Below are 13571 nucleotides of genomic sequence, written 5' to 3'. Positions count from 1 at the left end.
GGGGGGGAGTGGGGACATGTGGTTGAGAGAAAAGGGAAGGATGGAGTGAAGGAAGGAGAGGAGGGGAAGGATATGGGCGATGTAGGGGGGGGGGCTATTTGATCATGATCATGATCATGTGTGTGGTGGCGATCTCAGCTTGGTCGCCTTGTCGTCCCCGAGGGCCGAGTTCGCTCGATCCACGGGTCAGCACCCTTTGGCTCGCTCGCTCGGTTGGGCTACGGCTACAGCCAGGGCAGACGGCGACTTGAGGGGGGAGGGGGGGGCACAGCACCCGACTCAAGAGACAGCAAGATGCTCCACTTGTGTCGAGGTGTATGTGTGAAGGACGGTGTGCGTCTGGTGTCTTCGGTGAGTGGGTACAACGCAGCCATAGCCAAGGCCCGTGGTCGTGGTAGTGGGAGCAAGGCACTGGCGTTGGCAGAGGAGATGAAGGCCAAGGGCATCGTGCCCAATGTGGGGACATACAATGGTTTGATGAACGCACTGGCAAGTGAAAGAGACATTGTTACTGGATATGCTCTGCTGGAGGAAATGACTCGTGCAGGATTGGCTCCTACAGTGCCTACCTTTAACGCTCTGCTCAGATGCTGCTCCTCTCCCTTTGATGTCAAGCGCGCCTTTGCTCTCTACGAGATGATGCAGAGGCGGTTCAAGCTCAAGCCGACGCTCCGGACTCGTGAGTCGCTGCTGCTGGCGACCGCAGAGGGCGGGAGGCTGGATGTGGCCCTCCGTCTGCTGCAGGACGTCCTGGATGATGGCCATCTCCCGCACTCGGCCGTCTATCTTGGCCTCTTCAACGCCGCCATCAGGCACGCCGATCCGCCAGCGGCGCTGGTTGTCCTTCGCGAGCTCGAGCTGACAGGCGCGTCAGTGGCCAACAACGTGTACTGGCGGGCGCTCTCGCTCTTTACCACCCATTTGCATGCAGAGGGCACCGCCTTTGCGCTCGACAAGGTCGCGGCGCGGACAGACGAGCTCGTTGCCGCCGCCCAAACGACCGGCGGCTGTCGCAGTCGGCTCGACCGAGGGATCTTGGCCGCCGTGCTAGACACAGCTGTCGCTTCCGGTGAGCTGGAGCTGGCCCGGGCGGGGTCCGAGCTGTGGCTAGAGGCCGGGTACGAGCCGCGCGAGGCGGAGCTTGCGCTCATCAACAGCGCTGCGCAGGCGAACGATGTGTCGACGGCGCTGCGACTGATGTGCGAGGCCGACGAGAACGGATGCGGCGAAGTGCTGAGCGTCGATGAGCTGATGCCTGTGGTCGACGCCATTGGTGCCTCGCCCGAGACTGCCGAGGCTGCGTGCGACGTGCTGGAGGCGGCGATAGCCGATGGCAGTGCGCCCACCATTAGTGCGTTCAACGTTATTCTGCAAGCTTGCGCGCGGATCGGCGAGACTGAGCGCATGGCTGCCACGTTCAAGGAGGCTGTGGCGCAGGGCGTGGTACCGACGGCCGAGACCTTTGACGCGCTGCTCCTCGGCTACGCCACGTTTGGGCAGATGCACGAGGTGGGCTTTTACGACAAGCTCATGGCCGACTCGGGCTTTTCCCGGTCGCCGGCATCGTATGCGGCGCTGCTGTTGGCAGCGGTTCGGTCTGAGACGCTAGAGACGGTCGAGGCCATGCTGACCGACGCCGCGGCGGCAAAGGTGGCGGTTCCGGTGGTGGCGCTGGAGACCGTGTTCAAGAAGGCGATTCGCGTCGAGGCGCCTGAAGTCGCCAAGCTCGTTGTTCATCATCTCGGGACCGCCGGGCTTACCATGCCTACCTCGGGCCGCGCTTTTGCGGCGCGGTACGGCGCCGAGCATCTGCTTCGCGACAGCTAGCTTGATTAAAGGTCGGAGTCGAAGCAGCGAGAGTCGGCCTTTACATCGCAAAGGCCTCCGCCTCGAGCTTGTAGCGCAACAGGCCCGAGAGTACGAACTCAGACGAGACAACCGTGTGGCCCTTGGAGGCGGCCTTGGCGGCAAAGGCGGCGTCGGCATCGCAGGCGACAACAATTGTCGCCGCGCTCCGCAGCGCCGCCGCCTTGCTCTTGCAAACCGTGCCTCCGGTCACGATGATGATGTCGTGGAGCATGGCCGGCGGCGGCACAGTCCTGGGCGTGACATAGACACAGAGGCCGCCAAAGAGATTATGAGCGGCGGCGGCAGCGAGTGAGTCTTGCAACTTGAAGCCAAACTTGCGCTCGGCAGGGCGATCGCGAAGGATGTAGGTGTCGGCGGCGAGGGCGTGGCCGGCACGGAACGAGTCATCGAGCCACTTGTCCGACACAATGGGGACGCCGCGCGCGAGGCAAGCCATAAACTTGGCCGTCCTCCGAACCTTGTCGGTGATGAGGTGGGTGGCACCGGCTGGCTCAGTCGCCATGCTCCCACCGAGCGATGCAACCATGCGCTCTGCCTCCGAGTCAGTGATGCCGGTCAGCATGACGGCGATTGCCGCTGACGATGAAGTGGCAGCTGGCGACGCCGCCACTGTCGTGGTGGCCTGGGACTTGGACACAGCCGGCGCGTTCGGCTTGGCCCGCTTGGCCCGCTTGGCCCGCGGCGCTCTGGGAGGCGGCGACGCCTTTTTCGACCGCTTGCGCTTGCGCTTGGGCCCAGCCGTGGGATCGGACGCCGGGGCAGCGGCCGCTGGGAGGGCAGCAGCAACACGTGAGACGAGATCTGCCTTGCGGCCGGTGGTGGAGAGGCCAGCGGCGGTGCAGACGGCCTTGAGCTTGGCCACCGTGAGGGAGGAGGGGGGAGTGGAGAGGTCGCCTGCCACGGCCGCAAACGCGTCTGCCACCGACGCCGGTGGCGCAGGTGAGGGGTCGGCAGGTGGCGGCGGAGGATCGACAGCCGGCAGAATGACGATGGATTCTGCAGCAGCGACATCATCCACCGAATCAGTGGTAGTGTCTTCCGCGCCGCTGCTCGCGATCTCGGCATCCTTGTCGACGGCAGCGTTGGAGGTCGCGAGGTCGGTGCCGACAGCCGCAGTCGACGAGACGGTTATTGCGTCAGCCGGGGCCGTGGTAGAGCCTTCCTCGCCGCCGTCTGTGGTCTCATCATCGGTGTCGAGTGCAGCGTCGGATGTCACGAGGTCCATAGCAACAGCCTCAGTGGTTGCAGCGGCGCGGTCAGCACCGCCGGCGGTCGCGCTGCTGTCGCTCTCATCGCTCTCGTCGTCCATGTCGAGCGTGTCGGTGATGACTCGCCGTCTCGACCGCTGCGGCTTCGCTGGCGGCGCCGGCACGCCACCGGCCGCCGAGCCAATCGACGCCGTTGCTGCATGCATCGTAAGTGTCACCTCCGAGTCGGCGCCTGGGCCCACCAGCGGCGGTGCTTCGGACGACGCGTTGGCCTCCGAATCGGAGCCGGTTTGTCCATCGTCGGTGACCGAGCCGTCATTGTCACCAAGCGCAATGTCCGACGACTCATCTGAGATGACAACCGAGTGCGAAGCAGCGTGGATCAGCGATGACGGCTGCGACGGCGGCGGGCAGTCCATCGGAATTAGCAGTGCCCCAACCGAGTCACCGTCACCAACGGTGGCATCCGAGCCGCTCTCGGATTTGCTGCCGGTGGTCGGAACCTGTGGCATGGGAGCAGTGCCTGCGTCCGTGGTCGACTCATCGTCATCATCGACAATTGGTGACGCTGCGCACATTGTGGGCGAGACAGCGCGCACCGTCGGCGACGGTTGTCTGGGTGGCGACGCTATGGGCACCGTCGGCGACGGTTGTCTGGGTGGCGAGGCTACGGGCACCGTCGGCGACGGTGGTCTGGGTGGCGAAGCGATGAGCAAGGTAGGGGACGGCGGTCTAGGTGGCGAAGCGACGAGCAGGGTCGGGGACGGTGATCTGGGTGGCGAAGCGACGAGCAGGGTCGGTGAGACTGCACGCGGCTCGCCCGTATGGGTGACCGGGAGCGTAGCCAGAGTCTCGTCGATCTCGGCGTCGGCGTCGGCGTTGCCAGCTGCAGTGGGGGGCTGACTGTGCAAGCCTGACTTGGGCTCGAGCTCGGGCTCTGCAGAGAGAGTGGCATCACTATCCTCCCCATCATCGTCGTCCTCAATGACGTCGTCGTCGTTGTGGTGGTTGTCGTCGCGCTTGGCGCCACCGACGTCGGAGCTTCCAAGCCCTTTGAGTCCGACGTCCGAGGCAAAGGCAACTCGGCGACCAGAGCCTTTCAGGATGCGCATCTTCATGGTACCAAAGCGGATGCGGATGCCCTCGTCGTCGTCGGGTGGAAAGTAGAAGACGTAACGGACGCGGAGATCGAGCTTCTCCATGGCATCCGACATGGGATCGGCAGCTGCCCAAGTGCCATTGAGAGAGCCAAGGTCTTCGATGTACACCCTTCTCCCATTCGCACCCACCATGATGCAGGCATGTGGACGGGAGATCTGTATGTCAGCCACAGCAACGATAGCATCAGTGACAGGCAGCTTGGCCACTTCCGCCTTGACCCTACTCACATCATCATCATCACCATCTTGCGCAGCTCTCAGTACAGTATTCCGACCGACCACCAGATCATACTCATGACCACTCCAATCCCCATCACCCACAAGGCGCGCCATGATAGCACTCCCTCCTCCTCCTCCTCCATCACCTGTGCGACTCGGACGACCACGACCTCGGCCACCACCGCCACCGCCACCACCACCGATGTCACCGCTACCACCGCTAACTTCACCACCAGATATGGTCGCAGAGCCAGACTCGCTCCCGGTCTCGTTTCCCGTCCACACTGCCTGTGTCGCAGCCATATGTGCTCCCTCCTCTCCGTCTTTGGAAACCTGGAGAGAGGTCTGTCTGTAGCTGTGGTTGAGGCTGAGGCTGAGACGGAGGCGGGCGACGTGTGCTGCAGCGTTGGTGGCGGACATGGTCAAGCAATGGACTTGGCCGAGTCGGCGATCGACACAACCCCCCCCCACACACACACACACACACAAACACACACATCCATATATTCTCCCTCATTTTAATGCCATATGCCCTTACGTCATCGCCTTGCATCGTGATGTAGCTCGTCGCATCGCACGGCATGGCATGGCATCACTTGCCTTCCGATCGCCGACTTGTGCGGATGATCGCATTCGAGCTGCCGACAACAATGCCACACTCAGCAAGGCAGTCTTCTCAAGAAGATATCCATCGGTATGTTGTCTTTCATCTCGTTCCTTGTCGCTCTGTAACTGTTCCACCGCCCACATCGCCCACATCGCACGCATCACCCCCTACCACTACCCCGGGACCACACACACACACACACACACACACACACACACACACACACACACACATCCATCCTTCCATCCATCCATCCATCCATCCAAGCCCCAACTTGATCATCACTAACCCCAATACCCCGCCCATCGGCACCCCGTACACCCGATCCGTTCCAAACCGATGACCACCCGCTCCTACACCCTGTGACCGGCCTGCTCTTCCTCGTGTCCGTGCACCCACCACCACCTCTCCCTACCGTCACCCCCACCCCCCCCCCCCCCCCACCCCCCCACCCCCACCCACCCCCCTCCATCTTCATCACCATCATCATGTCGACAGACGGAAGCACAGGCTGTACATCGCTGAAAGACATGCCTCCGGAGGTCCTGCATCGGATTGTGGTGGAGAGCAAGGTGCTGCGGGCGAAAGACATGGCGGCGCTTTCGGCCACCTCCAAGCACTTTCACACCGTTCTCCATGATCCGTTCTTTGAAAACAAGTGGTTTGCCATGGCTGGACTGACGAACAACTTGGAGTGGGAGAGGTACCGATGTGTGTCATGGATGTTGCGTCAGAGTGAGCTGATGGCTGCGACTGCGCTTCAGACTCCCATGGCGCGTCTCGATCTTAGCGAGATCTCTCCTGATGATGATCAGTCTGTCTTTGCCTCGGTCTGCAAATCAGTCTCGGATCGCCCTGGTATCGCCGTTGTTTGGTCCATTGCCCAGCATGCTGTAAGCTCGGCAAAGAGTAAGGGAGCGGACAATGTCGATGCCGCTCGCAACGAACTGCTCAACCAGGTCCTGTCGTCCATCGACACCACCTCGCCAAAGGTCGCAAGAGACTTGAGCATCGCAACCGCCTTGGTTGCTCGCAAGGGCTGTGTCTCACTCTTTACCATTCTGGCCAGCGCTGTGGGCCTTGAGCTGCAAACCGCCCACTCGATTGTGGTCAAGTGCATCGTCGACTCGGGATCGCCTGCTGTCATCAACGCTGCCCTTTCGTCTTGCCTGAACGCTCGCCAGGTACTCACGAGCCACACCTATCTGAGACGCCCCTTTTCTATGGATGCTATCTCTGCGTTTTCCACTCTGCTTCCTCTCACCGATCATATGTCCGTCAACCACGGTCGTCTTTTGTGTGCGGCGGTTGAGGACGGTGCGCTCTTGTGTGTCTCCCATCTGCTTACTCTCGATGACGTCGAGTACTCGCAAAAGGTGTACAACTCCGCATTTGAGCTTGCTATGTCGCTGGGCCATTCCCGCGTTGCCCGTGCGCTCGTCTCATCCGAGCGGTTTGCTCCGCTGCTTTACAAGACCTCGAATGTACTGTGTGCTCTCGCCAAGCTTGGCGCCGACAAGGCTGTCGCCGCCCTCCTTGCCGATGGCGGCGTTGATCCGGCTGAACGCAACTGTCTCGTTCTGCGGCTTGCCGCCAGAACCGGGGCGGTCGGCATCATCGCCATTCTTCTTGCTGATGCCCGGATCGACCCGGCCGTTCGCGACAACGAGCCCCTGCTCTCAGCTGTGGCTCATGGCGCCGCGTCGGTAATCCCACTCTTCCTCGCCGACGAGCGGGTCGACCCAACCGCCCGCGACAATCAGGCCATCTGCGAGGCTGTTCGCCTCGGCCACGCCGACGTCGTCGAGCTTCTTCTGGCTGATTCCCGAGTCGACCCCGCCGCCCGAGACAATGCCCCGCTCCGCACTGCTGTTGCCAGTCACGCCACGGACCTGATCGACAAGCTACTTGCGACCGGCAAGGTTGACGCCTCGCTAGCGCCCGTCGTCCGATCCAAGTCACCGGAACCCGCGCTCGCCCAGAGCATCCTTGAGCGATTCAAGGCCACCAAGTTCGCCTTTAAGGCGCGCAAGTAAAACAAGCTTCTCACTTGCCGTCGGTTTGCAGCTGTCGCAGCTCTCCTGCAATATGTGCCAGCGTCGCCCGCAGCACCGCTGCGCGGGCTTGCTCCTCCCGCCACACTTTGAGCGCCGCGGTCGCCGTCACGCCCTCGGCCTGCATTGCCTCGCGGTTGGCTTCGCCGGCCGCTATCCAGCCCTCAATCTCCTCCACCGACTGAAGCGGCGTCACCTCGCTGCGAGTCGAAAGCACAGCTAGGATCGGCGAGCTGGGCAACGCCGGAACTGGTGGTGGCGTGGCGGGCGTCTGCTCCCGACTCGCCGACAGCACAGTCGATGGCATCGCGGTCGGCACCGGACTCGGGCTTGCTGCCTTTTCCACCTCAGCGTCGGCATCGCCGAGGGCCTCGTCGACAGCGGACTCGATACGCGCCGAGGCGAGCGAGGTGTGAACTTCGGCGGCCCAGGTCTCAAGGCTACGCAGAGCGCCAGCAAGCGACTTTTTCCGTGACGACGCCACAAACGATCGCGCCTCCCTCAACTTGCACTCGAGGGTCAAGAGGAGGACATCAACCCATGCGTTGCCGACGCGGACGCAGTAGGCCCTCGCGGATGGGGCCCGCTCGACATGATCAGCATCCGCAACCTTGGCCAGCCAGGCCTTCCGCTCGCCGAGGGTAATGACGCCAAGAAAGCCCATCGGCGACGAGGTAGCCAGTGGAGCCACATGCGCCACCGCATCCAGCCCTGCGCTGCACACCTCATGCAAGTCTTGGACGAGAGCGAGGAGGACTGGATCCGCTACCTCCATCCGGCCCCTGATCTGCTGCAAGACATGCTCGGCATGGACACGACGTGCTCTCTTCTGATACGCTCTCCACATAGCAGCCACAAGCGACTTGAGACATGATCCCAGCGTAGCAATCCATACTCCTCCCAATCCTCCCAGATCAACCTCTACTAGCTCGGCTCTCTCCCTGTCAGCAGCTCCCAAACCCGGCGGTGGTGTCTGAGCGCCAGTCCGTTCCCGCCGCCGGCTCCCAGCCGACCCGGCCCGTAGCGACGGCACTGTCTCCTGCTCCGCCGCACCGCACACACGCAGATAGCCCAATGAGTGTGGCAGTAACAAACTGGCTAGAGACTGCGAGTGAGGGAAATGTGAGAGGTACGTACCCCGCCTTGGATCCACCCTCGGCTGGAAGTCAGGTCGTCGAGCCGGAGCGACATGGTTTGAGAGAGGTGGTGGGACGTTGGCGGGAGGCGCGGGGCGCAGGCACGTACGGGGGGAAGGAGTGGTTTGATATTGAAAGGTGCTCGCCGTGATCGACCGCAATCACGCCTCGGGTTGGCAAATGGAGCGTGTGGTGCATCAACCATCAACCACGGATGTTGGCCGTCCAGTTGTAGTTGCGGTACTTGATCTTGTAGTTGCCGGTTGTAGCAAGATTGTGGAGGACAGCAGCGCGGATGTCGTTGACGTAGCGGGCGATGAAGAGAAGGAGCTCTCTGTCCGACGTGGCAAAGTCCGAGTTGTACCACGAGAAGAGCTTGGAGAGCGAAACACCATATCGCGAAGCTGGCGATGGCAGGGTCATCGGGTTGGCGGCGAAAACGGCATCGTGGTCCGACGCATCGAGCAAGGCGTCGTCTTTGCCAGTGGCACCGGCGGCAGCGCCGCGCTCGCTGGCCAGTGACACCACCCAAGCCTCATGCTCGCAGAAACTGTGCGCCGAGAGCTCGAGGGCAGCCTCGACGTTGTGCGGGAGGTAGACGCGGATGGGCGGGCAGGAGATCGCGCCGCAGTTGAGTGCAAAGTGGATGCGCGGGTCAACGCCGTCGCAGGCATAGGCAAGCCGCGGATCATCCTGGCGCAGCGGAGCGCGGAGCGCGCCGGGCGCCTTGGTATTGGCGCGGAGAATGCCGTGCTCGATGACAGAGAGTGAGAAGACATGCCCGTCGATGAGATAGTGCGGCTTGGAGAAGAACCATGCACGCTGGAACCGGTTGGTGGGGTGCCCGTACACAATAGCGGCGTGGACGACAAGTATGTTGTAAGTGTTGATGAAGAACGTTGTGCGCTCTTGGGTGGTGAGCGTGTTGAGCTGCAGCGACTGAAGCTCGGCGACGTTGTCTTGAAAGTGCGCAAACGAGGGCGAAGCCGCCAATGCATCGAGATTCAGCAAGCCGTCGTCGAGGAGGTAGTTGCCGTAAATCCGCTGCAGGGTCTTCCGCAGGTTAGTGATGAGGCTGAGCGGCTCTGTCTCCATCGACGACACCACACGCGCAGTGTTGAGCGAGTAGCTTGCGTCGTCCACGAGGAAACGGTAAAAGAAGTAGCCGTCGCGGAGCGGGTGATCGTCGCAGACGTGGCGAATGACTTTGATGTCGACCAAGCGCTGAAGGAAAACGACAGCATCTTCCCGAGATGCCACCACACCGCCATACCGCTCAAGCATCCAGTCCACCGCCTCCGAGCCCACAAAGCAGTCGTGGTACTTGCGCAGATGATACGTCCGTTTCTTGATCTCCAGACCAAACTCAGGATGGCGAAGCTCGAGGATGAGGTCATCCAAGGCAACGCCAAGAGCAGCGACGTGCAAGTCCTCAAAGCTCGACGATATGACCGAGTCATCAGCAAGTGCATCCAGCAACAGATCATCCACCGCCAGCTCACAAGAGTTGGATAGCGCTGCGGACTCTGCCCTTGACAGCTGTTCCAGACGCTCCTTTCCCTCTTCGCCGAGCGCTGCCATTTCGGCTTGCAACCACAGAACGTCATTCTCGAGCGGCCACGACTCGTCCACCGGCTTGGTGGCCGACATGGCTAAAGAGGTGAGTCAGTCGAGATGAGAACGCTGTTGAGGCGGAGGTCGTCGAGTTGAGGTGTCACGGGTGCAGAAGAGTGGGCTGGTGTGGTGCGAGAGAGGTCGAGTTTGGGCAGGTTAGCATTACATGTGGCATTTTTGGCTGCGCTGGGCCGTCAGCGTGACGAGCTGACGCGATCTGGCTCGGATAGATGCAAGCGGTGGAAAGGATGGGGGGGGGGGGGTATGTAGTTTTGTTCAGTGTCAGCATGGGAGACCATCAGGCAGCACGGAGAGTGGTGAGTGGTGAAGACTAGCGCCTGCTCGGCGTGCGGGCAAGCATGGGCCGCGATCGGGTGCGCGCAAGGTCTGTGCCCCACTCAAAGGATACAAACGAGGAGAAAAAGCCGGCGCGGCCGCGATTCTGGTGATAGTCGGCGAGTTGTGGCTTGACGTAGACGACGGCGTTCGAATAGTCGTTCGAGTACGAGTAGAAGTCCGAGTAGTCCGAGGCATGCGGCTGGTTCGCATTCGTCTGCGAGCGTGGGTCGTGCTCGTTGCCGCCGTCTCCATCGGACGAGTAGGAGAGATACGAAGACGGCGTGGTCGAGTACGAGTAGGAGGGGCGGTTGCGGACGATCGGCGCTGGCATCGAGTAGATGGAGGTAGGGACGGTGGCCTTGCACAGGCGCCGCGAGCAGTACGGCACCCCGCGAAAGACAAAGCATTCGTCAAAGTCGACCGGGAGCTTGCAGTTGGCGCAGGTAAAACACTTGCGATGGAAGAGGCCGCCGAGGGCGTCGATGCCGTCGAGGCACGGCTGGCCGCAGGCGACACACTGCGGACGCTCGCCGCTGTCGATTTCCTCGACGAGTGCCATGAAGCACGAGGCATGGAGCTTGGACGAGACCGGGCCCGGACCAGCGACGGGCGGGGCCTCTTCGTCCGAGTTTGAGTTCCGAAGTGGCGAAGTGGTGGGAAGAGAGTCGAGCAAGGTGACGGTGAGGAGCGGGTCTGGGCCGCCGGTGGGCGATGCGACGCCGTTGCAGGCAGCGCACGCGAGGGCGTCTGAGCAGTCTTCGCAGAATGGAAGTAGCGGCCAGGCATGAGCCGGAGCGTCGGGCGCTCGCAGGCCGAGGCACGGCCCGAGGCCAGAGATGGTCGGTGAGACGTGGACGGGAAGAAGACTCCGCGACAGGTCTGGCCGTGGACGGGCAGGTTGGGCCGAGTGGGCGGCGACGCGGGCATCGCGGGTAAAAGCGACGTCGCAAGCGGTGCACTTCCAGCATTCAGCGTGCCAGAGGCGGCGGAGGGCAACGACATGCTGCGAGTCCGTCACAGTGACGGCGCAGCGAGCGCACTTTGTGCCAAACTTGAAGAACCAGTCCGAGGGGCAGTAGAGGCCGACAGACCGACCGTGAGCATGAGCGCGCGATGGAGCGGTGGTGGCGAGGCGCGAGCGGACGGCAGGTGCAAAAAGGGCTCCCGGGTCGGGACGGACGACCTCGTCGCCAGCGGCATCTGGGTGGGCCGCCGGGAACGGTGGCGGCGGGACGACGCCGGTCTCCTGCAGCGGGCGCTGGCACTCGAGACAGCGGGCGCATGGCACATGGTACGGGAGGCCGCACACCATGAGCACCTCTGAGTTTGGCGGGAAGACGCGGCCGCAGCCTGTGCAGAGGGTTGAGTCGGTGATAAACTCGGCCATGTGGTCGGCAACAAAATCTGCCCACGTCTTCCAGGGTAGCGTGTCGTCAAGGCCCGAGGTGTGGACGCCGGAGGGGGCGCGGAAGGCGGTGCGGGTCTCGAGGACTGAGGGCGGACGGGTGGGCGAGGCGGCGCGGCCGGTCGAGATCTGGGCGTCAATTTCGGCGACATCGAGCATGCGGTGACGGGTAGGCGAGACCCGGAGGTGGACTGGGATGCCGCCGATGATGAAGCGAGCACGCCGCTCGGCACCACGGGCTGACAGCCGAGAGACGTAAGGCTTGAAGCCGAGCGAGTTGAGATCGCGGACAAGGAGCTCGTCGAGGAGGCAAGTGAGTGAGGCGTCGGTGAGCATCGAGGCGGCAATCGAGTGGGAAAGCTCGCCGAGAGAGCGGGCCTCGGCAAAGAGCTCGCCGCCGAGCGCATGCTGGGCGACGTCCGCGGCGGCAGAGTTCCTGGCGAGCGAGTCAGTGGCGAGTGGCTGAATGGAGCCCGAGAGCGAGCGAATGAGCTCGCGTGAGTCAGACGACGATGTGTGCATCTCCTCGCGCTCTGCTGTGTATGCGGCGCGTGTGAAGAGCGTGGCGTAGTCGACGGGCTTCTTCTTGGCCTCCATGGCATGAACCCAGCGGTCACCGGCGGCAGAGCGGTAGTCGGCCACCTTTTGCATAGTCATACCCTTGGCGCCAAAGACAACGTCAACGACCACGTCCTCGGCGTAGCGAATGATGTGGAACCGCTGGTGCTCGCCTGGGAAGGTGATGTCGAGAAGGTTGCGCAAGTCTGAGTGCGAGCGGACGGCAATTGAGACTGACTCGGGCTCCGGCCCGATATGGATGGACGAGTTGAGGAGCTCGAGCGGGTCGTGCGAAATGATGCGGTCGAGGACTGCGTCCTCGTCGTCGCGCGGGAAGATGTCGACGTACTTGATAACGTCGCCCTTGCGAAGGCCGGCGCGGTGTGCGGCCGAGCAAGAGTTGACGCGGGTGAGGACAACGCCGGTAGCCTGTGGGTTGGCGATGACGCCGAGCGTGGTACGCGCCGCGGACAGCGCTGCGCGAGCCTCCTGGACGTGCTTCTGTGGTGCGGCGGGCACACCGATACTGGGGCGGTCCTTGGCGCCGTTGAGCGAGGCCAGCGAAGCCGACTTGCTCCGGGCCGCGCGCATGGCCGAAAGCACAGCAGCGGCCTCGTCGTCGACAATGTCGGGGCTCCGCTGCGGCTGCAGAGACGACGCTCGCTCGTGGCCTGAGATCGACGAAGCGCACGAGCTCTCGTGTGAGGTTGTCGAGCCCGACGAGTCTCCTATCCCACGCGAGCCTTGTCTACTCTCGGAGCGCAGCACGGAGGTGCCACGGTGCGCGCCGGGCACCGATCCAGGCTCCGACTCGGACGAGCCAGACTCTGGGTGCGACGATGAGTCGGAGGAGGAGGAGGAGGAGGAGGGAGGAGAGGAGCGAGGTGCTGATGATGGAACAGAGGAGCGCGGGCGCTGCAGTGGCTGCGGCGTAAGCAAATCCACGAGGCGGCGGACGTGGGAATCACGCAGCGGCGGCAGTATGAGTGCCGGCACAATGTCGTCTGTGTAACGTGAGTCATAGGCAACAGTCGAGCGGGCGAGGCGAGCGTGAGCGATGGCAGGAGCCACCTGTGGCTCTGCTGATGGCGGCAGGACTGGGAGAGGCAGCGCACCACGTAGTGCATGCGGCAGTAGAGGCAGACCCGGGGGCGAGACACAGGCAGTAGACGTAGTGCCAGTGGTGGTGGTCGTCGTCGTCGTCGTCGTGTGACGGGCGAGGCGAGCATGGCGTGGCCGAAGCGAGGCAACAATAGCATAGCCGACAGCTACTAAGCAGGTCAGGCCAGCAGCCACCCCGACTGCCAGCCACCATGCTGACATGTCCATGGCGGGAGAGAGGGGGGGGGGAGGGGGGGGGAGGGGGGAGGAGTGACCGTCGGAGGGCGAAGTAGGGAGGACC

At 62.9% G+C, this 13571-nt stretch overlaps 6 protein-coding genes across 6 annotated transcripts; 2 read left to right on the top strand and 4 right to left on the bottom strand.

Annotated features, from left to right (window-relative positions):
* Nucleotides 1–416: 416 nt before the first annotated feature.
* On the top strand, nt 417–1848 carry AMSG_03911 (uncharacterized protein). The gene has a single exon (XM_013903710.1). It carries the CDS (start codon nt 430–432, stop codon nt 1825–1827), a length of 1398 nt encoding a protein of 465 aa, XP_013759164.1. The 5' UTR covers nt 417–429; the 3' UTR covers nt 1828–1848.
* AMSG_03910 (uncharacterized protein) lies at nt 1729–4302 on the bottom strand. The gene is made up of 2 exons (XM_013903709.1): nt 3866–4302; nt 1729–3580 (listed from the first exon to the last, which is right to left on the bottom strand). The coding sequence occupies exons 1-2, from the start codon at nt 4289–4291 to the stop codon at nt 1868–1870; spliced, it is 2139 nt and encodes a 712-aa protein (XP_013759163.1). The 5' UTR covers nt 4292–4302; the 3' UTR covers nt 1729–1867.
* A 1291-nt stretch (nt 4303–5593) lies between these two features.
* Nucleotides 5594–7099, top strand: AMSG_03909 (uncharacterized protein; the record flags this gene model as incomplete). The annotated part of the gene is made up of 2 exons (XM_013903708.1): nt 5594–6247; nt 6377–7099. The coding sequence occupies 2 exons, from the start codon at nt 5594–5596 to the stop codon at nt 7097–7099; spliced, it is 1377 nt and encodes a 458-aa protein (XP_013759162.1).
* Nucleotides 7100–7109: 10 nt separating this feature from the next.
* AMSG_03908 (uncharacterized protein) lies at nt 7110–7892 on the bottom strand (the record flags this gene model as incomplete). The annotated part of the gene is made up of 1 exon (XM_013903707.1): nt 7110–7892. One exon carries the CDS (start codon nt 7890–7892, stop codon nt 7110–7112), a length of 783 nt encoding a protein of 260 aa, XP_013759161.1.
* Nucleotides 7893–8366: 474 nt separating this feature from the next.
* AMSG_03907 (glutaredoxin) lies at nt 8367–9986 on the bottom strand. Its single transcript, XM_013903706.1, has one exon. It carries the CDS (start codon nt 9901–9903, stop codon nt 8458–8460), a length of 1446 nt encoding a protein of 481 aa, XP_013759160.1. The 5' UTR covers nt 9904–9986; the 3' UTR covers nt 8367–8457.
* Nucleotides 9987–10198: 212 nt separating this feature from the next.
* Nucleotides 10199–12760, bottom strand: AMSG_03906 (uncharacterized protein; the record flags this gene model as incomplete). The annotated part of the gene is made up of 1 exon (XM_013903705.1): nt 10199–12760. The coding sequence occupies one exon, from the start codon at nt 12758–12760 to the stop codon at nt 10199–10201; it is 2562 nt and encodes an 853-aa protein (XP_013759159.1).
* Nucleotides 12761–13571: the final 811 nt, after the last annotated feature.

Source organism: Thecamonas trahens (assembly GCF_000142905.1).
Source record: "Thecamonas trahens ATCC 50062 unplaced genomic scaffold supercont1.16, whole genome shotgun sequence".
NCBI classification, from domain to species: domain Eukaryota; order Apusomonadida; family Apusomonadidae; genus Thecamonas; species Thecamonas trahens.
This window is presented reverse-complemented; position numbering and strand designations above follow the sequence as displayed.

Bases quoted from the DNA above. Each gene is read 5' to 3' on its own strand.
- AMSG_03911 (XM_013903710.1), top strand. From the start codon at position 430: ATGAAGGCCAAGGGCATCGTGCCCAATGTGGGGACATACAATGGTTTG.
- AMSG_03910 (XM_013903709.1), bottom strand. From the start codon at position 4,291: ATGTCGGATGCCATGGAGAAGCTCGATCTCCGCGTCCGTTACGTCTTC. The intron at 3,581-3,865 runs GTCGCTTCGCCA...CCCATGCCACAG, and splicing joins CAGTCTCACCGACCCTGCTC to GTTCCGACCACCGGCAGCAA.
- AMSG_03907 (XM_013903706.1), bottom strand. From the start codon at position 9,903: ATGTCGGCCACCAAGCCGGTGGACGAGTCGTGGCCGCTCGAGAATGAC.